Source organism: Pinus tabuliformis, chromosome 1_2 (assembly GCF_031772625.1).
Source record: "Pinus tabuliformis cultivar Carrire ecotype Pingquan chromosome 1_2, CPIR1, whole genome shotgun sequence".
Taxonomy (NCBI): domain Eukaryota; kingdom Viridiplantae; phylum Streptophyta; class Pinopsida; order Pinales; family Pinaceae; genus Pinus; species Pinus tabuliformis.
In genome coordinates this window covers 683,975,091-684,002,874 of record NC_142298.1, presented here as the reverse complement: position 1 = coordinate 684,002,874, position 27,784 = coordinate 683,975,091, and the positions used below count along the sequence as shown (strand labels likewise).

Here is a 27,784-nt window from a genome sequence, read left to right as displayed (position 1 = left end):
AGATCACATAAATTTAAACATACCATTTGAGATTTAATAACAAATATACAAACCAATGTATTAAACATACACATACTTGCCCTCCCTTGGGTAATATTATAGAAGCGAATAGAATAAATCACTTACAATTTGTAGACTGTCTCACCCATCCTCTACCACATTTGTAGAATGTGTAAGGCATCTTCACCACTTCACCCTTGTAGATTGTAGATTGTACAATTGTAGCTCTTCAATACATACAGAAGATCAATATAGTTGATTATTAGAGCATAGATAAAACATATAATAAATTAAATAGCAAACAAATGGAGCCACAAATTAGCAAAATATACTTTTAATTGAAGTGCATGGCATATAGGTATGTTGACTCACCCTCATTTACGAACAATAACCTCGAATTTTCTTGTTTGCTTCCTTCGTTTCCTTTTCCACACCCAACAAATGAAACCGAGACGAAATTACAAAGAACATGAACATAAACAAAAAACAAAAAAAGGAAAACGAGTACAACAAACCCAATAAACAAAACCAAGATAGAAGTACAAAAAACGAGAAAAAAAGATGAAACAAAGAAAAACAATTACAACACAAAGCATGGCCATGCTCAAACTCAACAAAACAAAACATGAAAATAAGAACAAAAAAACTGCAAACATCCCCGTTGCACATCACCTCCCCTATAATGTGCCCTCCTCCGCTAGAAGGAAAGAAGTGCACTGAATAAAGTTAAAACACACAGAATTAGTAATGGTAAGCATATTTCAAAACCAATAATTATTCATACTAGGAAACAAACCTTCCATAAAGTTTGTTTTATAACAATGAACACATTCTTTTGCATTCCACCTACCCACGCTAATCAGAACAAGCCATCTACAGAAGATACAAAATAAGATCTTAGAATTGTTATATAAATTAAGCTAGAGATTTGAATGCAATTATTAATCATAATAAGAAACACACCTCTCTTTGAGTTTGCTATATAAAAAGAGAGGCCGTATAGTATTTCGTGTGTTCATGCTCATTGGACAAGTATTCTGCAATAAATACACAATAAAATATTAAATTTCTAATAGCTGTTAAACTAGAGAGTTTGGAGGCATGAACTTGTCTTGCAACTCCAAGTCCAGTTATATTCCATGCTATATCACAAAAAAATATAAATTTTCTAAAGTAGATGTACTTCTACTAGGAATAATACAAACAATGCTTTCATACCATAGGGTCCACAAGGCTATAGTGTTGTATAGTGTTGTATGTTAGCGCGATGGTTGATTGGTTGAAAGGTCGGTATGCTTGCTCGCTCAACATTACCCACCTCTACTATAGCGCCTGCACTGTGGGGGTGTCTGTTTCATGTGCAGCAAATAACAGGCAAATTTAAAGATACAATGTAATGTTTATGTCAATCAACTAATTGAGTAATACAACCCAAGAACATGCTCGAAGGAGAAATAGTAGTGCAAACAAATAATAAAAATACTATTTTATTAGAAAACTACCACTCACCCATCCTCTATGCTGCATTAGCATTGCTTAAAGTACCTTCTCCACTCGACCATCCCAGACACTACGACTGTAGTCACTTACTGCACAAAGTAATTTTGTATATGAAATCATGAATAAACCACAAGAGAAATTAAATAAAAAATATACAGAGAGATAAATTAATCATACACGTACCTACTCACTCTTCACTAATGTTATAGCAACAACAACCATGAACAATAAGCCCTGAAAATGTTAACGCCAGTATAACTTTTCCCTTTATTTCGTGTCAAAGTTTTCAAAAAATCACAAACATCACACCCATTAACAAGATCATACTACCTTGAAGCCATGACAAAAGGATAAATCATCGTGCAAACGACATGTTAACGCCAGTATAACTTTTCCCTTTATTTCGTGTCAAAGTTTTCAAAAAATCACAAACCTCTCACCCATTAACAAGATCATACTACCTTGAAGCCATGACAAAAGGATAAATCATCGTGCAAACGACATATATTATAGTGGATTAAAGCAAAATATTATTATGTTGGAAAAAAATATGGCTCACCAATCGTTTGCAATGCGTTTGTAGAATCTCTAAGCTCTTTTCGCCACTTGACCTTCATAGACTATAGAACTATAGTCGTTCACTACAAAAAGAAAATCAATATAAATTGATTTGAGACCACATATAACACATATAATAAATTAAAAACAAGCAAATAGAGTCACGAATGAGGAAAAGATAATTGAGTGAAGTGCATTGCATATAGTTAAGGTGATTCACCTTGATTTATGAATGATACCCTCCATCTCATTTCATTTATTTTCTCTCCCTACAAACAAAACCAAGACCAAACTACAAGAAATGAGAAAACGAGTACAACACAAGGCATTGTCAATCTCAAACTGAACAAAAACAAAACATGTAGACAACAACAAACAAAAACTTGGAAACTCCCCCCTTGCGAATTATTTCTATTATAGTATCCTCCCCTCTACTGAAAAGGAAAAAAGTGGGGTTAATAATGTTAAAATACAAACATAGATAGTAATGATAAGCATATTTCAAAATCGATAATCATTTATAATAGGAAACATACCTCCTAAAGAACTTGTTATATAACGAAAGACACTCTATTTTGTATTCCATTTACTTGTGCTCACCAAAACAAGCCATCCACAAAAAAAATATAATAAAATATTTGAATAATTATAAAAATTACATTAGAGAGTTGAGTGTAATAATCAATCATAATATGAAACGTACATGTCTTTGAGTTTTGTTATATAAAGGGAGATAATGTATATTGTATTTCACATATCCGTGCTCACTGGAATCAACCGTGCTCACTCGAATCAACCATCTGAAACAGATACACTACAAACTATTAGGATTCTAATAAAAGTTAAACTAGAGCATTGAACTTAATTACAGTGCATTTATATTCCATGCTATATACCATATGAAATAGATACACAACAAACTATTAGGATTCTAATAAAAGTTAAACTAGAGAGTTGAAGTTAATTAGAGTCCATTTATATTCCATCCTATATCGCAAAATATATAAATTTTCTAAACTAGAAGTAATTCTACTAGGAATAATGCAATTAATGTTGTCATAAGAGAAATAATTCCTTTTGTAGAGGGATTTAAGCATATTTAAACATATTGAACACCTAAAATCCTAGGGGCCATAGGGCAATAGTGTTGTCTATTAGCACAATGGTTGATTGGTTGAATGGTTGAAGGGTCTGTATGCTTGCTTGCTCAACCTTACCATCCTTTGTTTAGATTTGTAGCTTGGGAGGTACTCCAAACCCTAAGGTACAAGGTTGTGGAGGATTTGGACACACATGGACTTTATGGGCAAGAGTACCCAAGCTATGGGTTTTGCACCCAAAATTGTGGTTGTGAGTCCCTGGAGAGATTTGATGACTTGTGGTTGTGAGTCCCTGGAGAGATTTGATGACTTGGCACTTGGACATGATAGAGCACCCTTAAATGAGAAAGGGGTTGCTTCAACTGCCAAGACAGTCCTTGTCATTGTGGAGAAATGAATTTTTATATGATTTGAGTGGGTGAAATGTCATAAAGATCAACACTGACTTTGTTAAGGACACCTTTCATGAAGGGCTAGATGTCAGCGTAAGAGAAAGATATAAATATGTGAGAGGAGAGACATCATTCCACCCATCCAAGGAGCAACACATCAAAGAATATACCTTTGAACTAGTTGTAGATCAAAAGGAACTCGATCGAAGTAGAGAAGGAGCATTTTTGTGTCTTCTTGAGACTGTTTTTGGGCCGATATTGATAGGCAATAGGCCGAGGGCTAAGAGGTGAATTATGGGCATATTTTGTGGACATTTGAGGAGATTTTTGTCTATATTTGAGGCCATAGGTTCTCTAGGTTGATTGCAAGTGAATGGCATATATATTAGGGAAGGTCGAGAGGCGTAGTAAGAGGCCTAATGTAGGCGACAATCACAACAGGGGATAACATAGTTAGAAGAGGCTTGAAGTGAGAGAAAACACAAGGTTTTAAGAAGAATTTATGGCTGACGTGTGCCCTAACCACAACTCAAAAAATCAGAAAAGCCGAGGTTAAGGGGAGCAGTAAGAGGTTGCCGAACAATGTATGTTTGTGCTCTTGTATTGATGTTGTTGCTAGTGGATGGTTGTCCTCATTTGGACAGAGTTTGAAGGGCATCTAAAGGACTGTTTGGAGGGTAGCATATGGTGTCCTTGCAACCCTAGACCATTTTGACAAGGAATTTGACCGTGATAAGAATGGCAGACTTTGAGAAGCCTATTGGTTTGGTTCTCGGAGAAATAAGGGCAACCAAGTAGGCTTATGAATCATCCCTAAGTTGATTGTTGGAAAAGGACTTTTAACAATCTGAGTGGGCAACCCTCCATGCCCTAAGATTGTCTCCGTTGGAGAAACACGAGAAGGCAATAGTGAAAAGAAGTCCCAAAGAGACGAGGAACAGCATTGGGCAGTTTAGGAGTTGTCCACAAACGAAGTTGTGAACAACTCATAATAAGACACTATGTGTTGATTCAATGATGGACTAATGATCAGCCAAAGGGTGGTTGGTCAGTCATGTTTACTGCCCTAAAGGAGCAGGATTTAGTGAATCAGAGGGAGTTGAGATTGTGTAGATCATGGGGCAGAGGATTCAACTGAAGACATGGAGGTGTGGTCTTGACTATCTTGGCAATGGGATTGGCTGGGAGTTCTCATGGATTGGTAGTGAACCTGGTGAACAACAGTTTGTTGTACGACAAGTTTTTGATCATGGACTTCCTTTGACTTGCCATGGATCGTTGGGACAACTTGACGATTGCTTTAGCATATATGAGATTGGCATGGACAATATTGCTTCATGTGATGGACAAGATTGTGGCAGGGTAGTTTCTTCATTGGATCATGGTGTTGCATATCCGATATTGGAGGGATGTGCACGTGTTGTGTTTAACCAAGGAGTATGAGTGCTTGCAGGACTGAGTTGTGATGATGGTCTGTGTTTGACCGTAGCTCAAACTGACCTCGTAGGACACGAGATGAGCGAGTGGTGACCATGTAGACTCAGAAGGAGTCTAGCTTAAGAGGGAGCAACCCTATTGAAGTTTTCGGCCTTCAGGCTCTGTAGATGGTGACGAATAACTTCCTAGTGTTGGAAGTACCTCCCTCGCTAAGGAGGAGCGTTGACATTTGTAGCTTCGGGGTACTCCAGACTCTAGGGTACAGGGTTGTTGAGGATTTGGACCCACATGGGCTTTGTGGGCAAGAGTACCCATGCGGTGGCCTTTGCACCCAAAGTTGTGGGTGTGAATGCATGAGGAGATTTAATGACTTGGCACTGGGACATGATAGAGCACACTTAGAGGAGAAAGGGGTTGCTTCAACCACCAAGAGATCCCTTGTCATTGTAGAGAAATGGATTTTTATATATTTTGAGTGGGTGCATTGTCTTAAAGGTCAAGTCGGCCTTAGTTAAAGAGACCCTTCTTTAAGGGCTAGAAGTCACTGTAAGAGAAAAATATAAGTATGTGAGAGGAGACACCTCATTTCACATCTACATTGCCTATCTTCTCCCCTCAAACCTCCGAGACACTACAATTGTAGTCACTCACTACACAAAGTAATATTATATATGAGATCATGAATAAACCACGAGATTTAATAACAAATATACAAAGCGATGTATTAAACATACACATACTTGCCCTCCCTTGGGTAATATTATAGAAGCGAATAGAATAAATCACTTACAATTTGTAGACTGTCTCACCCATCCTCTACCACATTTGTAGAATGTCTAAGGCATCTTCACCACTTCACCTTTGTAGATTGTACAATTGTAGCTCTTCACTACATAAAGAAGATCAATATAGTTGATTATTAGAGCATAGATAAAACATATAATAAATTAAATAGCAAACAAATGGAGCCACAAATTAGCAAAATATACTTTTAATTGAAGTGCATTGAATATAGGTATGTTGACTCACCCTCATTTACAAACAATAACCTCGACTTTTCTTGTTTGCTTCCTTTGTTTCCTTTTCCACACCCAACAAATGAAACCGAGACAAAAAAAAAAGGAAGACGAGTACAACAAACCCAATAAACGAAACCAAGATAGAAGTACAAAAAACGAGTAAAAAAGATGAAACAAAGAAAAAGAATTACAACACAAAGCATGGCCATGCTCAAACTCAACAAAACAATACATGAAAATAAGAACAAAAAAAAAAATGCAAACACCCATTTCCACATCACCTCCCCTGTAATGTGCCCTCCTCCACTAGAAGGAAAAGAAGTGCACTGAATAAAGTTAAAACACACAGAGTTAGTAATGGTAAGCATATTTCAAAACCAATAATTATTCATAATAGGAAACAAACCTTCCATAAAGTTTGTTTTATAACAATGAACACTCTCTTTTGCATTCCACCTGCCCGCGCTGATCAGAACAAGCCATTTAAAGAAGATACAAAATAATATCTTAGAATTGTTATATAAATTAAGCTAGAGATTTGAATGCAATTATTAATCATAATAAGAAACACACCTCTCTTTGAGTTTGCTATATAAAAAGAGAGGTCGTATAGTATTTCGTGTGTTCATGCTCACTGGACAAGTATTTTGCAATAAATACACAATAAAATATTAAATTTCTAATAACTGTTAAACTAGAGAGTTTGGAGGCATGAACTTGTCTTGCAACTTCAAGTCCAGTTATATTCCATGCTATATCACAAAAAAATATAAATTTTCTAAAGTATATGTACTTCTACTAGGAATAATACAAACAATGCTTTCATACCATAGGGTCCACAAGGCTATAGTGTTGTATGTTAGTGCGATGGTTGATTGGTTGAAGGGTCGGTATGCTTGCTCGCTCAACATTACCCACCTCTACTATAGGGCCTGCACTGTGGGGTGTCTGTTTCATGTGGAGCAAATAAAAGGCAAATTTAAATATACCATGTGATGTATATGTCAATCAACTAATTGAGTAATACAACCCATGAACATGCTCAAAGGAGAAATAGTAGTGCAAACAAATAATAAAAATACTATTTTATTGGAAAACTACCACTCACCCATCCTCTATGCTGCATTAGCATTGCTTAAAGTATCTTCTCCACTCGACCATCCTAGACACTACGACTGCAGTCACTTACTGCACAAAGTAATTTTGTATATGAAATCATGAATAAACCACGACAAATTAAATAAAAAATATACAGAGAGATAAATTAATCATACACGTACCTACTTGCTCTTCACTATTGTTATAACAACAACAACCATGAACAATAAGCCCTGAAAATGTTAACGCCAGTATAACTTTTCTCTTTATTTCGTGTCAAAGTTTTCAAAAATCTCAAACCTCACACCCATTAACAAGATCATACTACCTTGAAGCCATGACAAAAGGATAAATCATCGTGCAAACGACATATATTACGGTGGATTAAAGCAAAATATTATTATGTTGGAAAAAAATATGGCTCACCAATCGTTTGCGATGTGTTTGTAGAATCTCTAAGTTCCTTTCGCCACTTGACCTTCATAGACTACAGAACTATAGTCGTTCACTACAAAAAGAAAATCAATATAAATTGATTTGAGACCACATATAACACATATAATAATTTAAAAGCAAGCAAATAGAGTCAATAATGAGGAAAAGATAATTGAGTGAAGTGCATTGCGTACAATTAAGGTGATTCGCCTTGATTTATGAATGATAACCTCCATCTCATTTCATTTATTTTCTCTCCCTACAAACAAAACCAAGACCAAACTACAAGAAATGAGAAAACGAGTACAACACAAGGCATTGTCACTCTCAAACTCGACAAAAACAAAACACGTAGACAACAACAAACAAAAACTTGGAAACTCCCCCTTGCGAATTATTTATATTGTAGTATCCTCCCCTCTACTGAAAAGAAATAAAGTGGGTTAATAAGGTTAAATACAAACATAGATAGTAATGATAAGCATATTTCCAAATCGATAATTATTTATAATAGGAAACATACCTCCTAAAGAACTTGTTATATAACGAAAGACACTCTATTTTGTATTCCATTTACTTGTGCTCACCAAAACAAGCCATCTACAACAAAATATAATAAAATATTTGAATAACTATAAAAATTACATTAGAGAGTTGAGTGTAATAATCAATCATAATATGAAACATACATGTCTTTGAGTTTTGTTATATAAAGGGAAATAATCTATATTGTATTTCACATATCCGTGCTCACTGGAATCAACCATCTGAAAAAGATACACTACAAACTATTAGCATTCTAATAAAATTTAAACTAGAGCGTTGAACTTAATTAAACTCCATTTATATTCCATGCTATATACCATCTGAAATAGATACACAACAAACTATTAGGATTCTAATAAAAGTTAAACTAGAGAGTTGAACTTAATTACAATCCATTTATATTCCATGCTATATCACAAAATATATAAATTTTCTAAACTAGAAGTAATTCTACTAGGAATAATGCAATTAATGTTGTCATAAGAGAAATAATTGTTTTTGTAGAGGGATTTAAGCATATTTAAACATATTGAACACCTAAAATCCTAGGGGCCACAGGGCAATAGTGTTGTCTATTAGCACAATGGTTGATTGGCTGAAGGGTATGTATGCTTGCTTGCTCAACCTTACCATCCTTTGTTTAGATTTGTAGCTTGGGAGGTACTCCAAACCCTAAGGTACAAGGTTGTGGAGGATTTGGACACACATAGACTTTATGGGCAAGAGTACCCAAGCTATGGGTTTTGCACCCAAAATTGTGGCTGTGAGTCCATGAAGAGACTTGATGACTTGGCACTTGGACATGATAGAGCAGCCTTAAAGGAGAAAGGGGTGAAGAGTCTTGATGACTTAGCACTTGGACATGATAGAGCACCCTTAAAGGAGAAAGGGGTTGCTTCAACCGCAAAGGGAGTCCTTGTCGTTGTGGAGAAATGGATTTTTATATGATTTCAGTGGGTGAAATGTCATAAAGATCAACCCTGACGTTGTTAAGGACACCCTTCATGAAGCGTTAGATGTCAACCTAAGAGAGATATAAATATGTGAGAGGAGAGACATCATTCCACCCATCCAAGGAGCAACACATCAAAGAATATACCTTTGAACTAGTTGCAGATTAGAAGGAACTCAATTGAAGTAGAGAAGGAGCATTTTTGTGGCTTCTTGAGATTGTTTTTGGGCCGATAGGAAACAGGCCGAGGGCTAAGAGGTGAATTATGGGCATATTTTGTGGACATTTGAGGAGGTTTTTGTCTGTATTTCAGGCCACAGGTTCTCTGGGTTGATTGAAGGTGAATGCCATATATATTAGGGAAGGTCAAGAGGCCTAGTAAGAGCCCTAATGTAGGCGGCAATCACAACAGGGGATAACATAGTTAGAAGAGGCCTGAATTGAGAGAAAACACGAGGTTATTTAGGGCTGACGTGTGCCCTAACCACAACTCAAAAAATGCAGAAAAGCCAAGGTTAAGAGGAGCAGCAGGAGGTTGTAGAACAATGTATGTTTGTGCTCTTGTATTGAGGTTGTTGCTAGTGGATGGTTGTCCTTGTTTGGATAGAGTTTGAAGGGCATTTGAAGGACTATTTGGAGGGTAGCATAAGGTGTCCTTGCAACCCTAGACCATTTTGACAAGGAATTGACTGCGATAAGAATGGCAGACTTTGAGAAGCCTAGGGGTTTGGTTCTCAGAGAAATAAGGGCAACCAAGTAGGCTTATGAATCATCCCTATTTTGATTGTTGGAAAAGGACTTTTAACAGTCTGAGTGGGCAACCCTCCATGCCCTAAGATTGTCTCCGTTGGAGCAACACGAGAAGGAAATAGTGAAAAGAAGTCCCAAAGAGACGAGGAGCAGCATTGGGCAATTTAGGAGTTGTCCACAAACAAAGTTGTGAACAACTCACAATAAGACACTATGTGTTGATTCAATGATGGACTAATGATCAGCTAAAGGGTGGTTGGTGAGTCGTGTTTATTGCCCTAAAGGAGCGGGATTCAGTGAATCAGCGTGTGCACAACGAAACAACTTAGAGGGAGTTGAGATTGTCTTGATCATGGGGCAGAGGATTCAACTGAAGACATGGAGGTGTGGTCTTGACAATCTTGGCAATGGGATTGGTTGGGAGTTCTCATGGATTGGTAGTGACCCTAGTGAACAACAGTTTGTTGTACGGCATGTTGTTGATCATGGACTTCCTTTGACTTGCCATGGATCGTTGGGACAACTCGACGATTGCTTTAGCATATATGAGATTGGCATGGACAAGATTGCTTCAGGAGATGGACAAGATGGTGGCAGGGTACTTTCTTCATTGGATAGTCATGTTGCATATCCAATATTGGAGGGATGTGCATGTGTTGTGTTTGACCAAGGAGTAAGAGTGCTTGCAGGACTGAGTTGTGATGATGGTGGCCCGTGTTTGACCGTAGTTCAGACTGACCTCGTAGGACACGAGACTAGCGAGTGGTGACCATGTAGACTTAGAAGGAGTCTAGCTTAAGAGGGAGAAACCCTATTGAAGTTTTCGGTCTTCAGGTTCTGTAGATGGTGACGAATAACTTCCTAGTGTTGGAAGTACCTCCCTCGCTAAGGAGCGTTGACATTTGTAGCTTGGGGGTTGACATTTGTAGCTTGGGGGGTACTCCAGACTCTAGGGTACAGGGTTGTTGAGGATTTGGACCCACATGGGCTTTGTGGGCAAGAGTACCCAAGCGGTGGCCTTTGCACCGAAAGTTGTGGGTGTGAATGCATGAGGAGATTTAATGACTTGGCACTTCGACATGATAGAGCACACTTAGAGGAGAAAGGGGTTGCTTCAACCACCAAGAGAGCACTTGTCATTGTAGAGAAATGGATTTTTATATGTTTTGAGTGGGTGAATTGTCTTAAAGGTCAAGTCGGCCTTAGTTAAAGAGACCCTTCTTTAAGGGCTAGAGGTCACCATAAGAGAAAAATATAAGTATGCGAGAGGAGAGACCTCATTTCACACATGCAATGACGAACATATCAAAGAATATACCTCTAAACTAGCTGCAGATCAGAAGGAGCTCAAACAAAGTGGATAAGGAGCATTTTTTTGTCTTCTTGAAACTGTTTTGAGAGCCAAGATTGATAGGCAACAAACCGAGGGCTAAGAGGTGAATTTTGGGCAGATTTCCTTCACATTTGAGGGTTCTCTCTGTGTTTCAGGCCGCTAGTTCTCTGGGTTGATTGAAGGTCGAGAACATATCTTTTGGGGAGGGCAGAGAGGCCTTGTAGGACACCTATCCTAGGCCGAAATCAAAACAAGGGACAACACAGTTAGAAAACATCTGAAGTGAGGGAAAGCACAAGTTTTGGTTTAGAATTTATCGGGCTGACATGTGCCGTAAACAAAGCTCAGAAATTGCAAAAGAGTTGAGGTCAAGGCGAGGACGAGGAGGTTGTAGAACAAGGTATGTATGTCCTCTCTTATTGATGTTGTTTGCTAGTATATGGTTGTCCTAGTTTGGATAGAGTTTGAAGGGCATATAAAGGATTGTTTGGAGGGGAGGAAAAGGTGTCCTTACAACCCTAGATCTGTTTGGCAAGAACAACCTTGACAATTGTAAGACGAGCAAACTTTAAGAAGCCTAAGGGTTTTGTTCTTAGATAAATAAGACCAACCAAGTAGGCTTTTGAATCAACACTAAGTTGATTGTTGGAGAAAGATTTTTGACAATCATAATGGGTAGCCCTCCATGCCCAAAGATTGTCTTCATTGGAGCAATACAAGAAGGCAATAATGGGAAGAGGTCCCAAACAATTGAAAAGAAGTAGTGGGCAGTCTACAAGTTGTTTACAAACGGAGTTGTAAACAACTCACGAGAAGACCCTATGTGTTGATTCGTTGATGGACTAATGATCAGCTAGAGGGTAGTTGGTGAGCCATGTTAAATGACTTAAAGGAACAAGATTCATTAATAGAGGCAGATGAAGTTGTGGAACGCTACATCAGTGAGTAGGTGAAGTGTTGACTTGTTCACGATAGATTGGTTAATGAAGCACTGACATCAAACCCTAGTTTGTATTTCCTATATCAGTGATTGCATGAAGGCCATGATCCTTGGTACAGGAGCCCTAGGCAGTTGTAATACAATTTGTTAATATAACGAAGTTGGGTTGTTGAAAAATGGTAAAAAGTTGCCTATTTATGTACATGTTGATTTATTGCTGTATTTATTCCACTGTACAAAGTAGTTTGTTGTGGCATTTGAGTTGGGCGTGCCATAGATTCAATGACCCTAACCTAGATACTCCAGTGCCATGGAAAATCAACATCCTCATCTCTAGGGCACATTGTGTGGGGTTGTGCGTGTGATGTGGAGAAACAGATCACATAAATTTAAACATACCATTTGATGTATATGTCAAACGACTAACTAAGTGGTACCAACGAAGAACCATGCTAGAAGGAGAAAACTTCAAGTAAACAAACAATAATAACACTATTTTGTTGGAAAACAACATAACTCACGCATCGTTTGCGCTGCATCTACATTGCCTATCTTCTCCCCTCGAACCTCCGAGACACTACAATTGTAATCACTCACTGCACAATGTAATATTATATATGAGATCATGAATAAACCACGAGATTTAATAACAAATATACAAAGCGATGTATTAAACATACACATACCTGCCCTCCCATGAGTAATATTATAGAAGCAAATAGAATAAATCACTTACAATTTGTAGATTGTCTCACCCATTCTCTACCACATTTGTAGAATGTCTACGGCATCTTCACCACTTCACCTTTCTAGATTGTACAATTGTAGCTCTTCACTACATAAAGAAGATCAATATAGTTGATTATTAGAGCATAGATAAAGCATATAATAAATTAAATAGCAAAGAAATGGAGCCACAAATTAGCAAAATATACTTTTAATTGGAGTCACATATCCATGCTCATAGATAAAGCATATAATAAATTAAATAGCAAAGAAATGGAGCCACAAATTAGCAAAATATACTTTTAATTGGAGTCACATATCCATGCTCACTGGAATCAACCATCTAAAACAGATACACTACAAACTATTAGGATTCTAATAAAAGTTAAACTAGAGAGTTGAACTTAATTACAGTGAATTTATATTCCATGTTATATACCATCTGAAATAGATACTAAACAAACTATTAGGATTCTAATAAAACTTAAACTAGAGAGTTGGACTTAATTACTGTCCATTTATATTCCATGCTATATCGCGAAATATATAAATTTTCTAAACTATAAGTAATTCTACTAGGAATAAGGCAATTAATGTTGTCATAAGAGAAATAATTCTTTTTGTAGAGGGATTTAAACATATTTAAACATATCGAACACCTAAAATCCTATGGGCCACAGGGAAATAGTGTTGTCTATTAGCACAATGGTTGATTGGTTGAAGGGTATGTATGCTTGCTTGTTCAACCTTACCATCCTTTGTTGAGATTTGTAGCTTAGGAGGCCCTCCAAACCCTAAGGTACAAGGTTGTGAAGGATTTGGACACACATGGACTTTGTGCGCAAGAGTACCCAAGCTATGGGTGTTGCACCCAAATTGTGGTTGTGAGTCCATGAAGAGATTGGCACTTGGACATGATAGAGCACACTTAAAGGAGAAAGGGGTTGCTTCAACCACCAAGAGAGTCCTTGTCATTGTCGAGAAATGAATTTTTATATGTTTTGAGTGGGTGAAATGTCTTAAAGATCAACCCTGACTTTGCTAAGGAGACCCTTCGTGAAGCGCTAGATGTCAGCCTAAGAGAAAGATATAAATATGTGAGAGGAGAGACATCATTCCACCCATCCAAGGAGCAACACATCAAAGAATATACCTTTGAACTAGTTGTAGATCAAAAGGAGCTCAAGCAAAGTAGAGAAGGAGCATTTTTGTGTCTACTTGACACTGTTTTTGGGCTGATATTGATAGGCAACAAGCCGAGGGCTAAGAGGTGAATTACGGGCATATTTTGTGGACATTTGAGGAGGTTTTTCTCTGTATTTCAGGCCACAGGTTCTCTGGGTTGATTGCAGGTGAATGGCATATATATTAGCGAAGGCCGAGAGGCCTAGTAAGATGTCTGAAGCGAGGGAAAGCACAAGTTTTGGATAAGAATTTAGGGCTGACGTGCCCTAAACAAAGCTCAAAAATTGCAAAAAAGTCGAGGTCAAGGTGTCGAGTAGGAGGAGGTTGTAGAACAAGGTATGTATGTCCTCTTATTGATGTTGTTTGTTAGTAGATGGTTGTCCTAGCTTGGACAAAGTTTGAAGGGCATCTAAAGGATTGTTTGGAGGCAAGCAAAAGGTGTCCTTACAACCCTAGATCTGTTTGACAAGAACAACCTTTGATAGTTGTAAGACGGGAAGACTTTAAGAAGCCTCTGGATTTTGTTCTTAGATAAATAAGACCAACCAAGTAGGCTTATGAATCAACACTAAGTTGATTGTTGGAGAAAGATTTTTGACAGTCATAATGGGCAGCCCTCCATGCCTTAAGATTGTCTTCATTGGAGCAATACAAGAAGGCAATAATGGGAAGAGGTCCCAAACAACTGAAGAGAAGTAGTGGGCAGTCTACGTGTTGTTTACAAACAGAGTTGTAAACAACTCACAAGAAGACCCTATGTGTTGATTAATTGATGGACTAATGATCAGCTAGAGGGCAATTGGTGAACCATGTTCAATGATTTAAAGGAGCAAGATTCATTGATAGAGGAAGATGAAGTTGTGGAACGCTACATCAACGAGTAGGTGAAGTGTTGTCTTGTTCACAGTCAATTGGTTAATGAAGCACTGACATCAAACCCTAGTTTGTATTTCCTGTAGCAGTGATTGCATGAGGGCCATGATCCTTCGTACAGGAGCCCTAGACAGCTATACTACAATTTGTTAATATAACGAAGTTGGGTTGTTGAAAAATGGTAAAAAGTTGCCTGTTTATGTACATGTTGATTTATTGTTGTATTTATTCCAATGTGCAAAGTAGGTTGTTGTGGCATTTGAGTTGGTCGTGTCATAGACTCAAAGACCCTAACCTAGATACTCTAGTGCCATGGAAAATCAACATCCTCATCTCTAGGGCACACTGTGTGGGGTGTGCGTGTGATGCAGAGAAACAGATCACATAAATTTAAACATACCATTTGATGATTATGTCAAACCACTAACTAAGTCGTACTACTCGAGAACCATGCTAGAAGGAGAAAACTTCAAGTAAACAAACAATAATAACACTGTTTTGTTGGAAAACAACATGACTCACCCATCCTTTGTGCTGCATCTACATTGACTATCTTCTCCCCTCGAACCTCCGAGACACTACAATTCTAGTCAGTCACTACACAAAGTAATGTTATATATGAGATCATGAATAAACCACGAGATTTAAAAACAAATATACAAAGCGATGTATTAAACATACACATACCTGCGCACCCTTGGGTAATATTATAGAAGCGAATAGAATAAATCACTTACAATTTGTAAACTGTCTCACCCATCCTCTACCACATTTGTAGAATGTCTAAGGCATCTTCACCACTTCACCTTTGTAGATTGTACAATTGTAGCTCTTCACTACATAAAGAAGATCAATATAGTTGATTATTAGATCATAGATAAAGCATATAATAAATTAAATAGCAAACAAATGGAGCCACAAATTAGCAAAATATACTTTTAATTGAAGTGCATTGCATATAGGTATCTTGACTCACCCTCATTTACGAACAATAACCTTGACTTTTCTTCTTTGCTTCCTTTGTTTCCTTCTCCACACCCAACAAATGAAACCGAGACCAAATTACAAAGAACATGAACAAAAAAAAAAAAAGAAAGGAAAACGAGTAACAAACCCAATAAACGAAACCAAGATAGAAGTACAAAAAACAAGAAAAAAAAAAAGATGAAACAAAGAAAAACAATTACAACACAAAGCATGGCCATGCTCAAACTCAACAAAACAAAACATGCAAATAAGAACAAAAAAAAATTGCAAACATCCCCTCTGCACAACACCTCTCCTGTAATGTGCCCTCCTCCGCTATAAGGAAAAGAAGTGCACTGAATAAAGTTAAAACACACACAGTTAGTAATGGTAAGCATATTTCAAAACCAATAATTATTCATAATAGGAAAAAAACCTTCCATAGAATTTGTTTTATAAGAAGACTCTCTTATGCATTCCACCTGTCCGCGCTGATCAGAACAAGCCATTTACAGAAGATACAAAATAAGATCTTAGAATTGTTATATAAATTAAGCTAGAGATTTGAATGCAATTATTAATCATAATAAGAAACACACCTCTCTTTGAGTTTGTTATATAAAAAGAGAGGCCAATTTGTATTTCGTGTGTTCATGCTCACTGGACAAGTATTCTGGAATAAATACACATTAAAATATTAAATTTCTAATAACTGTTAAACTAGAGAGTTTGGAGGCATGAACTTGTCTTGCAACTTCAAGTCCAGTTATAATCCATGGTATATCACAAAAAATATAAATTTTCTGAACTAGATGTACTTCTACTAGGAATAATACAAACAATGCTTTCATACCATAGGGTCCACAAGGCTATAGTGTTGTATGTTAGCGCAATGGTTGATTGGTTGAAAGGTTCGTATGCTTGCTCGCTCAACATTGCCCACCTCTACTATAGGGCTTACACTGTATAGGGCCTACACTGTAGAGGTGTCTGTTTCATGTGGAGCAAATAAAAGGCAAATTTAAAGATACCATGTGATGTATATGTCAATCAACTAATTGAGTAATACAACCCAAGAACATGCTTGAAGGAGAAACAATAGTGCAAACAAATAATAAAAATACTATTTTATTGGAAAACTACCACTCACCCATCCTCTATGCTACATTAGCATTGCTTAAAGTATCTTCTCCACTCGACCATCCCAGAAACTACGACTGTAGTCACTTACTGCACAAAGTAATTTTGTATATGAAATCATGAATAAAACACAAGAGAAATTAAAAAATATATATACAGAGAGATAAATTAATCATACACGTATAACAAAGTTAGAAGAGGCCTGAAGTGAGAGAAAACACAAGGTTTAGGGCTAACGTGTGCACTAACCACAACTCAGAAAATGCAGAAAAAAGAGGTTAAGGGGAGCAACAGGAGGTTGCAGAACAATGTATGTTTGTTCTCTTGTATTGATGTTGTTGCTAGTGGATGGTTGTCCTTGTTTGGACAGAGTTTTAAGGGCATCTCTTTGGAGGGTAGCATAAGGTGTCCTTGCAACCCTAGATCATTTTGACAAGGAATTTGACCGAGATAAGAAGGGCAGACTTTGAGAAGCCTAGGGGTTTGGTTCTCGGAGAAATAAGGGCAACCAAGTAGGCTTATGAATCATCCCTAAGTTGATTGTTGGAGGAGGACTTTTAACAGTTAGAGTGGGCAACCCTCCATGCCCTAAGATTGTCTTCGTTGGAGCAACACGAGAAGGCAATAGTGAAAAGAAGTCCCAAAGAGACAAGGAGCAACAGTGGGTAGTTTAGGAGTTGTCCACAAACGAAGTTGTGAACACTCACAATAAGAAACTATGTGTTGATTCAATGATGGAGTAATGGTCAGCTAAAGGGCGGTTGGTGAGTCGTGTTTACTGCCCTAAAGGAGCAGGATTCAGTGAATGAGAGTGTGCACAATGAAACAACTTAGAGGGAGTTGAGATTGTCTAGACCATGGGGCAGAGGATTCAGCTGAAGACATGGAGGTGTGGTCTTTAATATCTTGGCAATGGGATTGAATGGGAATTCTCGTGGATTGGTAGTGAACCTGGTGAACAACAGTTTGTTGTATGGCATGTTGCTGATCATGGACTTCCTTTGACCTGCCATGGATCGTTGGGACAACTCAAGGATTGTTTTAGCATATATGAGATTGGCATGGAAAAGATTGCTTCATGTGATCGATAAGATGGTGGCAGGCTAGTTTTTTCATTGGATCGTGATGTTGCATATCCGATATTAGAGGGATGTGCATGTGTTGTGTTTGACCCAGGAGTATGAGTGCTTGCAGGACTAATTTGTGATGATGGTAGCCCGTGTTTGACTGTAGCTCAGACTGACCTTGTAGGACACGAGATGAGCCAGTGGAGACCATGTAGACTCAGAAGGAGTCTAGCTTAACAGGAAGCAACCCTATTGAAGTTTTAGATCTTCAGGTTCTGTGGATGGTGACGTGTAGCTTCTTAGTGTCGGAAGTACCTCCCTCGCTAAGGAGGAGCGTTGACATTTGTAGCATGGGGGGTACTCCAAACTTTAGGGTACAGGGTTGTTGAGGATTTGGACCCACATGGGCTTTGTGGGCAAGAGTACCCAAGCGGTGGGCTTTGCAACCAATGTTGTGGGTGTGAATGCATGAGGAGATTTAATGACTTGCACTTCGAAATGATAAAGCACACTTAAAGGAGCAAGGGGTTGCTTCAACAACCAAGAGAGCCCTTGTCATTGTAGAGAAATGGAGTTTTATATGTTTCGAGTGGGTGAATTGTCTTAAAGATCAAGTCGGCCTTAGTTAAAGAGACCCTTCTTTAAGGGCTAGAAGTCACCCTCAGAGAAAAATATAAGTATGTGAGGAGAGAGACCTCATTTCACACATCCAATTAGTGACATATCAAAGAATATACCTCTGAACTAGCCGCAGATCAGAAGGAGCTCAAATGAAGTGGATAAGGAGCATTTTGTGTCTTCTTGAAATTGCTTTGAGGGCCAAGATTGATAGGCAAAAAACCGAGGGCTAAGAGGTGAATTTTGGGGAGATTTCTTTCACATTTGAGGGTTTTCTCTGTGTCTCAGGCCGCTAGTTCTCTAGGTTGATTGAAGGTCGAGAACATTCTTTTGGGGAGGGCAGATAGGCCTTGTAGGATGCCTAACCGAGGCCGAAATCACAGCAAGGGACAACAAAGTTAGAAGATGTCTGACGTGAGGGAAAGCACAATTTTTGGATCAGAATTTAGGGCTAACATGTGCCCTAAACAAAGCACAGAAATTGCAAAATAGTCGAGGTCAACGCGAGTAGGAGGAGGTTGTAGAACAAGGTATGTATGTCCTCTCTTATTGATGTTGTTTGCTAGTAGATGGTTGTCCTAGTTTGGACAGAGTTTGAAGGGAACCTAAAGGATTGTTTGGAGGGAAGCAAAACGTGTCCTTACAACCCTAGATCTGTTTGACAAGAACAACCTTGACAGTTGTAAGACAGACAGACTTTAAGAAGCCTAAGGGTTTTGTTCTTAGATAGATAAGACCAACCAAGTAGGCTTATGAATCAACACTAAGTTGATTGTTGGAGAGAAGTAGTGGTCAGTCTACGAGTTGCTTACAAATGGAGTTGTAAAAAACTCACAAGAAGACCCTATGTGTTGATTCAATGATCGACTAATGATCAGCTAGATGGCAGTTTGTGAGCCATGTTCAATGACTAAAAGGAGCAAGATTCATTGATAGAGACAGATGAAGTTGTGGAACACTACATCAGCGAGTAGGTGAAGTGTTGTCTTGTTCACGGTAGATTGATTAATGAAGAACTGACATCAAACCCTAGTTTGTATTTCCTGTATCAGTGATTGCATGAGGGCCATGATCCTTCGTATAGGAGCCCTAGACAGTTGTACTACAATTTGTTAATATAACGAAGTTGGGTTGTTGAAAAATGGTAAAAAGTTTCCTATTTATGTACATGATCATTTATTGTTGTATTTATTCCACAGTGCAAAGTAGTTTGTTGTGGCATTTGAGTTGGTAGTGTCATAGATTCAAAGACCCTAACCTAGATACTCTAGTGCCATGGAAAATCAAAATCCTCATCTCTAGGGCACATTGTGTGGGGGTTTGCATGTGATGTGGAGAAACAGATCACATAAATTTAAACCTACGATTTGATGTATAAGTCAAACCACTAACTAAGTGGTACTACCCGAGAACCATGCTAGAAGGAGAAAACTTCAAGTAAACAAACAATAATAACACTATTTTGTTGGAAAACAACATGACTCACCCATCCTTTGCACTGCATCTACATTGCCTATCTTCTCCTCTCGAACCTCCGAGACACTACAATTGTAGTCACTCACTACACAAAGTAATATTATATATGAGATCATGAATAAACCACGAGATTTAATAACAAATATACAAAGCAATGTATTAAACATACACATACCTGCGCTCCCTTGGGTAACATTATAGAAGCGAATAGAATAAATCACTTACAATTTGTAGACTGTCTCACCCATCCTCTACCACATTTGTAGAATGTCTAAGGCATCTTCACCACTTCACCTTTGTAGATTGTACAATTGTACCTCCTCACTACATAAAGAAGATCAATATAGTTGATTATTAGAGCATAGATAAAGCATATAATAAATTAAATAGCAAACAAATGGAGCCACAAATTAGCAAAATATACTTTTAATTGAAGTGCATTGCATATAGGTATCTTGACTCACCCTCATTTACGAACAATAACCTCGACTTTTCTTGTTTGCTTCCTTCGTTTCCTTTTCCACACCCAACAAATGAAACCGAGACCAAATTACAAAGAAGATGAACAGAAAAAAGAAAAAAAAAGAAAGGAAAACAAGTACAACAAACCCAATAAACGAAACCAAGATAGAAGTACAAAAAACAAGAAAAGAAAAGATGAAACAAAGAAAAACAATTACAACACAAAGCATGGCCATGCTCAAACTCAACAAAACAAAACATGCAAATAAGAACAAAAAAAAAAATGCAAACATCCCCTCTGCACATCACCTCTCCTGTAATGTGCCCTCCTCCGCTATAAGGAAAAGAAGTGCACTGAATAAAGTTAAACCACACACAGTTAGTAATGGTAAGCATATTTCAAAACCAATAATTATTCATAATAGGAAACAAACCTTCCATAGAATTTGTTTTATAACAATGAACACTCTCTTTTGCATTCCACCTGTCCGCGCTGATCAGAACAAGCCATTTACAGAAGATAAAAAATAAGATCTTAGAATTGTTATATAAATTAAGCTAGAGATTTGAATGCAATTATTAATCATAATAAGAAACACACCTCTCTTTGAGTTTGTTATATAAAAAGAGAGGCCATTTTGTATTTCGTGTGTTAATGCTCACTGGACAAGTATTCTGGAATAAATACACATTAAAATATTAAATTTCTAATAACTGTTAAACTAGAGAGTTTGGAGGCATGAACTTGTCTTGCAACTTCGAGTCCAGTTATAATCCATGGTATATCACAAAAATATAAATTTTCTGAAGTAGATGAACTTCTACTAGGAATAATACAAAAAATACTTTCATACCATAGGGTCCACAAGGCTATAGTGTTGTATGTTAGCGCAATGGTTGATTGGTTGAAAGGTCGGTATGCTTGCTCGCTCAACATTGCCCACCTCTACTATAGGGCCTACACTGTGGAGGTGTCTGTTTCATGTGGAGCAAATAAAAGGCAAATTTAAAGATACCATGTGATGTATATGTCAATCAACTAATTCAGTAATACAACCCCAGAACATGCTCGAAGGAGAAACAGTAGTGCAAACAAATAATAAAAATACTATTTTATTGGAAAACTACCACTCACCCATCCTCTATGCTGCATTAGCATTGCTTAAAGTATCTTCTCCACTCGACCATCCCAGAAACTACGACTGTAGTCACTTACTGCACAAAGTAATTTTGCATATGAAATCATGAATAAAACACGAGAAATTAAAAAAAAAAATATACAGAGAGATAAATTAATCATACACGTACCTACTCGTTCTTCACTAATGTTATAACAACAACAACCTTGAACAATAAGCCCTAAAAATGTGAACCCCAGTATAACTTTTCTCTTTATTTCGTATCAAAGTTTTCAAAAAATCTCAAACCTCAAACCCATTAACAAGATCATACTACCTTGAAGCCATGACAAAAGGATAAATCATCGTGCAAACGACATATACTACGGTAGATTAAAACACAATATTATTATGTTGGAACAAAATATGTCTCACCAATTGTTTGCAAACGACATATACTACGGTGGATTAAAACACAATATTATTATGTTCGAACAAAATATGTCTCACCAATTGTTTGCGATGCGTTTGTAGAATCTCTAAGGTCTTTTCGCCACTTGACCTTCATAAACTATAGAACTGTAGTCATTCACTACAAAAAGAAAATCAATATAAATTGGTATGACACCACATATAACACATAATAAATTGAAAGCAAGCAAATACAGTCACAAATGAGGAAAAGGCAATTGATTGAAGTGCATTGCGTATAGTTAAGGTGATTCACCTTCATTTATCAATGATAACCTCCATCTCATTTCATTCATTTTCTCTCCCTACAAACAAAACCAAGAACAAACTACAAGAAATGAGAAAATGAGTACAACACAAGGCATTGTCACCCTCAAACTAGACAAAAACAAAACATGTAGACAACAACAAACAAAAACTTGGAAACACCCCCCTTGTACATTATTTCTATTGTAGTATCCTCCCATCTACTGAAAAGAAAAAAAGTAGGGTGAATAAGGTTAAAATACAAACATAGATAGTAATGATAACCTATTTCAAAACCGATAATTATTTATAATAGGAAACATACCTCCTAAAGAACTTGTTATATAACAAAAGACACCCTATTTTGTATTCCATTTACTTGTGCTCACAAAAACAAGCCATCTACAAAAAAAAATATAATAAAATATTAGAATCATTATAAAAATTATATTAGAGAGTTGAGTGTAATAATCAATCATAATATAAAACATACATGTCTTTGAGTTTTGTTATATAAAGGGGGATAATCTATATTGTATTTCACATATCCATGCTCACTGGAATCAACCATCTAAAATAGATACACAACAAGCTATTAGGATTCTAATAAAAGTTAAACTAGAGAGTTGAACTTAATTAGAGTCCATTTATATTCCATGCTATATACCGTTTGAAATAGATACACAACAAATTTTAAGATTCTAATAAACGTTAAACTAGAGAGTTGAACTTAATTACAGCCCATTTATATTCCATGCTATATCGCAAAATATATAAATTTTCTAAACTAGAAGTAATTCTACAAGGAATAATGCAATTAATGTTGTCATGAGAGAAATAATTCTTTTTGTAGAGGGATTTAAGCATATTTAAACATATTGAACACCTAAAATCCTAGAGGCGACAGAGCAATAGTGTTGTCTATTAGCACAGTGGTTGATTGGTTGAAGGGTATGTATGCTTGCTTGGTCAACCTTACCATCCTTTGTTGAGATTTGTAGCTTGGGAGGTACTCAAAACCCTAAGGTACAAGGTTGTGGAGGATTTGGACACACATGGACTTTGTGGGCAAGAGTACCCAAGCTATGGGTTTTGCACCCAAAATTGTGGTTGTGAATCCATGAAGAGATTTGAGCTATGGGTTTTGCACCAAAAATTGTGGTTGTGAATCCATGAACAGATTTGATGACTTGGCACTTGGACATGATAAAGCACCCTTAAAGGAAAAAGGGGTTGCTTCAACCACCAAGATAGTCCTTGTCATTGTCGAGAAATGAATTTTTATATGCTTTGAGTGGGTGAAATGTCATAAAGATCAACCCTGACTTTGTTAAGGAGACCCTTCATGAAGGGCTAGATGTTAGCCTAAGAAAAAGATATAAATATGTGAGAGGAGAGACATCATTCCACCCATCCAAGGAGCAACACATCAAAGAATATACCTTTGAACTAGTTGCAGATCAGAAGCAGCTCAAGCGAAGTAGAGAAGGAGAATTTTTGTGTTTTCTTGAGACTGTTTTTGGGTCGATATTGATAGGCAATAGGCCGAGGGCTAAGAGGTGAATTATGGGCATATTTTGTGGACATTTGAGGAGGCTTTTGTCTTTATTTCAGGCCACAAGTTCTCTGGGTTGATTGTAGGTGAATGGCATATATATTAGGGAAGGTCGAGAGGCCTAGTAAGAGGCCTAACGTAGGCGGCAATCACAACAGGGGATAACATAGTTAGAAGAAGCCTGAAGTGAGAGAAAACACAAGGTTTAGGGCTAACGTGTGCCCTAACCACAACTCAGAAAATGCAGAAAAAAGAGGTTAAGGGGAGCAACAGGAGGTTGCAAAACAATGTATGTTTGTTCTCTTGTATTGATGTTGTTGCTAGTGGATGGTTGTCCTTGTTTGGACAGAGTTTTAAGGGCATCTCTTTGGAGGGTAGCATAAGGTGTCCTTGCAACCCTAGATCATTTTGACAAGGAATTTGACCGCGACAAGAAGGGCAGACTTTGAGAAGCCTAGGGCTTTGGTTCTCGGAGAAATAAGGGCAACCAAGTAGGCTTATGAATCATCCCTAAGTTGATTGTTGGAGAAGGACTTTTAACAGTCAGAGTGGGCAACCCTCCATGCCCTAAGATTGTCTTCGTTGGAGCAACACGAGAAGGCAATAGTGAAAAGAAGTCCCAAAGAGACAAGGAGCAACAGTGGGCAGTTTAGGAGTTGTCCACAAACGAAGTTGTGAACACTCACAATAAGAAACTATGTGTTGATTCAATGATGGAGTAATGGTCAGCTAAAGGGCGGTTGGTGAGTCGTGTTTACTGCCCTAAAGGAGCAGGATTCAGTGAATGAGAGTGTGCACAATGAAACAACTTAGAGGGAGTTGAGATTGTCTAGACCATGGGGCAGAGGATTCAGCTGAAGACATGGAGGTGTGGTCTTTACTATCTTGGCAATGGGATTGAATGGGAATTCTCGTGGATTGGTAGTGAACCTGGTGAACAACAGTTTGTTGTATGGCATGTTGCTGATCATGGACTTCCTTTGACCTGCCATGGATCGTTGGGACAACTCGAGGATTGTTTTAGCATATATGAGATTGGCATGGAAAAGATTGCTTCATGTGATGGATAAGATGGTGGCAGGCTAGTTTTTTCATTGGATCGTGATGTTGCATATCCGATATTAGAGGGATGTGCATGTGTTGTGTTTGACCCAGGAGTATGAGTGCTTGCAGGACTAATTTGTGATGATGGTGGCCCGTGTTTGACTGTAGCTCAGACTGACCTTGTAGGACACGAGATGAGCCAGTGGAGACCATGTAGACTCAGAAGGAGTCTAGCTTAACAGGAAGCAACCCTATTGAAGTTTTAGATCTTCAGGTTCTGTAGATGGTGACGTGTAGCTTCTTAGTGTTGGAAGTACCTCCCTCGCTAAGGAGGAGCGTTGACATTTGTAGCATGGGGGTACTCCAAACTTTAGGGTACAGGGTTGTTGAGGATTTGGACCCACATGGGCTTTGTGGGCAAGAGTACCCAAGCGGTGGGCTTTGCAACCAATGTTGTGGGTGTGAATGCATGAGGAGATTTAATGACTTGGCACTTCGGAATGATAAATCACACTTAAAGGAGCAAGGGGTTGCTTCAACGACCAAGAGAGCCCTTGTCATTGTAGAGAAATGGATTTTTATATGTTTCGAGTGGGTGAATTGTCTTAAAGATCAAGTCGGCCTTAGTTAAAGAGACCCTTCCTTAAGGGCTAGAAGTCTCCCTAAGAGAAAAATATAAGTATGTGAGGAGAGAGACATCATTTCACACATCGAATTAGTGACATATCAAAGAATATACCTCTGAACTAGCCGCAGATCAAAAGGAGCTCAAATGAAGTGGATAAGGAGCATTTTTGTGTCTTCTTGAAACTGTTTTGAGGGCCAAGATTGATAGGCACAAACAGAGGGCTAAGAGGTGAATTTTGGGGAGATTTCGTTCACGTTTGAGGGTTTTCTCTGTGTCTCAGGCTGCTGGTTCTCTGGGTTGATTGAAGGTCGAGAACATATCTTTTGGGGAGGGCAGATAGGCCTTGTAGGATGCCTAACCGAGGCCGAAATCACAGCAAGGGACAACAAAGTTAGATGTCTGACGTGAGAGAAAGCACAAGTTTTGGATCAGAATTTAGGGCTGACATGTGCCCTAAACAAAGCTCAGAATAGTCGAGGTCAACGCGAGCAGGAGGAGGCCGTAGAACAAGGTATGTATATCCTCTCTTATTGATGTTGTTTGCTAGTAGATGGTTGTCCTAGTTTGGACAGAGTTTGAAGGGAACCTAAAGGATTGTTTGGAGGGGAGCAAAAGGTGTCCTTACAACCCTAGATCTGTTTGACAAGAACAACCTTGACAGACTTTAAGAAACCTAAGGGTTTTGCTCTTAGATAAATAAGACCAACCAAGTAGGCTTATGAATCAACACTAAGTTGATTGTTGGAGAAAGATTTTTGACAGTCATAATGGGCAGCCCTCCATGCCCTAAGATTGTCTTCATTGGAGCAATACAAGAAGGCAATAATGGGAAGAGGTCCCAAACAATTGAAGAGAAGTAGTGGGCAGTCTACGAGTTGTTTATAAATGGAGTTGTAAAAAACTCACAAGAAGACCTTATGTGTTGATTCAATGATCGACTAATGATCAGCTAGATGGCAGTTTGTGAGCCATGTTCAATGACTAAAAGGAGCAAGATTCATTGATAGAGGCAGATGAAGTTGTGGAACGCTACATCAGCGAGTAGGTGAAGTGTTGTCTTGTTCACGGTAGATCGATTAATGAAGCACTGACATCAAACCCTAGTTTGTATTTCCTGTATCAGTGATTGCATGAGGGCCTTGATCCTTGGTATAGGAGCCCTACACAATTGTACTACAATTTGTTAATATAACGAAGTTGGGTTGTTGAAAAATGGTAAAAAGTTTCCTATTTATGTACATGTTGATTTATTGTTGTATTTATTCCACAGTGCAAAGTAGTTTGTTGTGGCATTTGAGTTGGTCGTGTCATAGATTCAAAGACCCTAACCTAGATACTCTAGTGCCATGGAAAATCAAAATCCTCGTCTCTAGGGCACATTGTGTGGGGGTGTGCATGTGATGTGGAGAAACAGATCACATAAATTTAAACCTACCATTGATGTATATGTCAAACCACTAACTAAGTGGTACTACTACCCGAGAACCATGCTAGAAGGAGAAAACTTCAAGTAAACAAACAATAATAACACTATTTTGTTGGAAAACAACATGACTCACCCATCCTTTGCACTGCATCTACATTGCCTATCTTCTCCCCTCGAACCTCCGAGACACTACAATTGTAGTCACTCACTACACAAAGTAATATTATATATGAGATCATGAATAAACCACGAGATTTAATAACAAATATACAAAGCGATGTATTAAACATACACATACCTGCGCTCCCTTGGGTAATATTATAGAAGCGAATAGAATAAATCACTTACAATTTGTAGACTGTCTCACCCATCCTCTACCACATTTGTGGAATGTCTAAGGCATCTTCACCACTTCACCTTTGTAGATTGTACAATTGTAGCTCTTCACTACATAAAGAAGATCAATATAGTTGATTATTAGATCATAGATAAAGCATATAATAAATTAAATAGCAAACAAATGGAGCCACAAATTAGCAAAATATACTTTTAATTGAAGTGCATTGCATATAGGTATCTTGACTCACCCTCATTTACGAACAATAACCTCGACTTTTCTTGTTTGCTTCCTTCGTTTCCTTTTCCACACCCAAAAAATGAAACCGAGACCAAATTACAAAGAACATGAACAGAAAAAAAAAAAAGAAAGGAAAACGAGTACAA

General features: G+C 37.8%; 1 protein-coding gene and 1 long non-coding RNA gene across 15 annotated transcripts; both read right to left on the bottom strand.

Moving 5' to 3' along the window:
• Nucleotides 1-121: 121 nt before the first annotated feature.
• LOC149207561 (uncharacterized) lies at nucleotides 122-22,269 on the bottom strand. 13 transcript variants are annotated; one of them, XR_016252659.1, is made up of 13 exons: nucleotides 15,821-16,336; nucleotides 15,582-15,680; nucleotides 15,367-15,441; nucleotides 12,797-12,895; nucleotides 12,582-12,656; nucleotides 7,734-7,798; nucleotides 7,531-7,612; nucleotides 7,287-7,337; nucleotides 7,115-7,168; nucleotides 1,219-1,349; nucleotides 964-1,037; nucleotides 373-873; nucleotides 122-227 (listed from the first exon to the last, which is right to left on the bottom strand). XR_016252659.1 is itself a non-coding variant. In XM_089395789.1 (12 exons), the coding sequence occupies exons 8-11, from the start codon at nucleotides 1,309-1,311 to the stop codon at nucleotides 379-381; spliced, it is 528 nt and encodes a 175-aa protein (XP_089251915.1). In that variant the 5' UTR covers nucleotides 1,312-1,349; nucleotides 1,510-1,589; nucleotides 1,684-1,734; nucleotides 2,060-2,141; nucleotides 2,279-2,327; nucleotides 5,778-5,876; nucleotides 6,017-6,471; nucleotides 6,580-6,653; the 3' UTR covers nucleotides 122-227; nucleotides 373-378. The 13 variants fall into 13 exon arrangements, 2 of the variants coding, with proteins under 2 accessions (XP_089251915.1, XP_089251916.1); XR_016252657.1 differs by having other exon boundaries at nucleotides 7,115-7,194; nucleotides 12,816-12,895; nucleotides 15,821-16,334; XR_016252653.1 differs by having other exon boundaries at nucleotides 7,115-7,194; nucleotides 15,821-16,333.
• Nucleotides 22,270-22,418: 149 nt separating this feature from the next.
• Nucleotides 22,419-27,763, bottom strand: LOC149207560 (uncharacterized). 2 transcript variants are annotated; one of them, XR_016252028.1, is made up of 4 exons: nucleotides 27,649-27,763; nucleotides 27,410-27,508; nucleotides 27,195-27,269; nucleotides 22,419-22,467 (listed from the first exon to the last, which is right to left on the bottom strand). It is a non-coding gene; the product is annotated as an uncharacterized LOC149207560 (long non-coding RNA). The 2 variants fall into 2 exon arrangements; XR_016252029.1 differs by lacking the exon at nucleotides 22,419-22,467 and adding an exon at nucleotides 22,733-22,810.
• Between the last annotated feature and the right edge of the window lie 21 nt (nucleotides 27,764-27,784).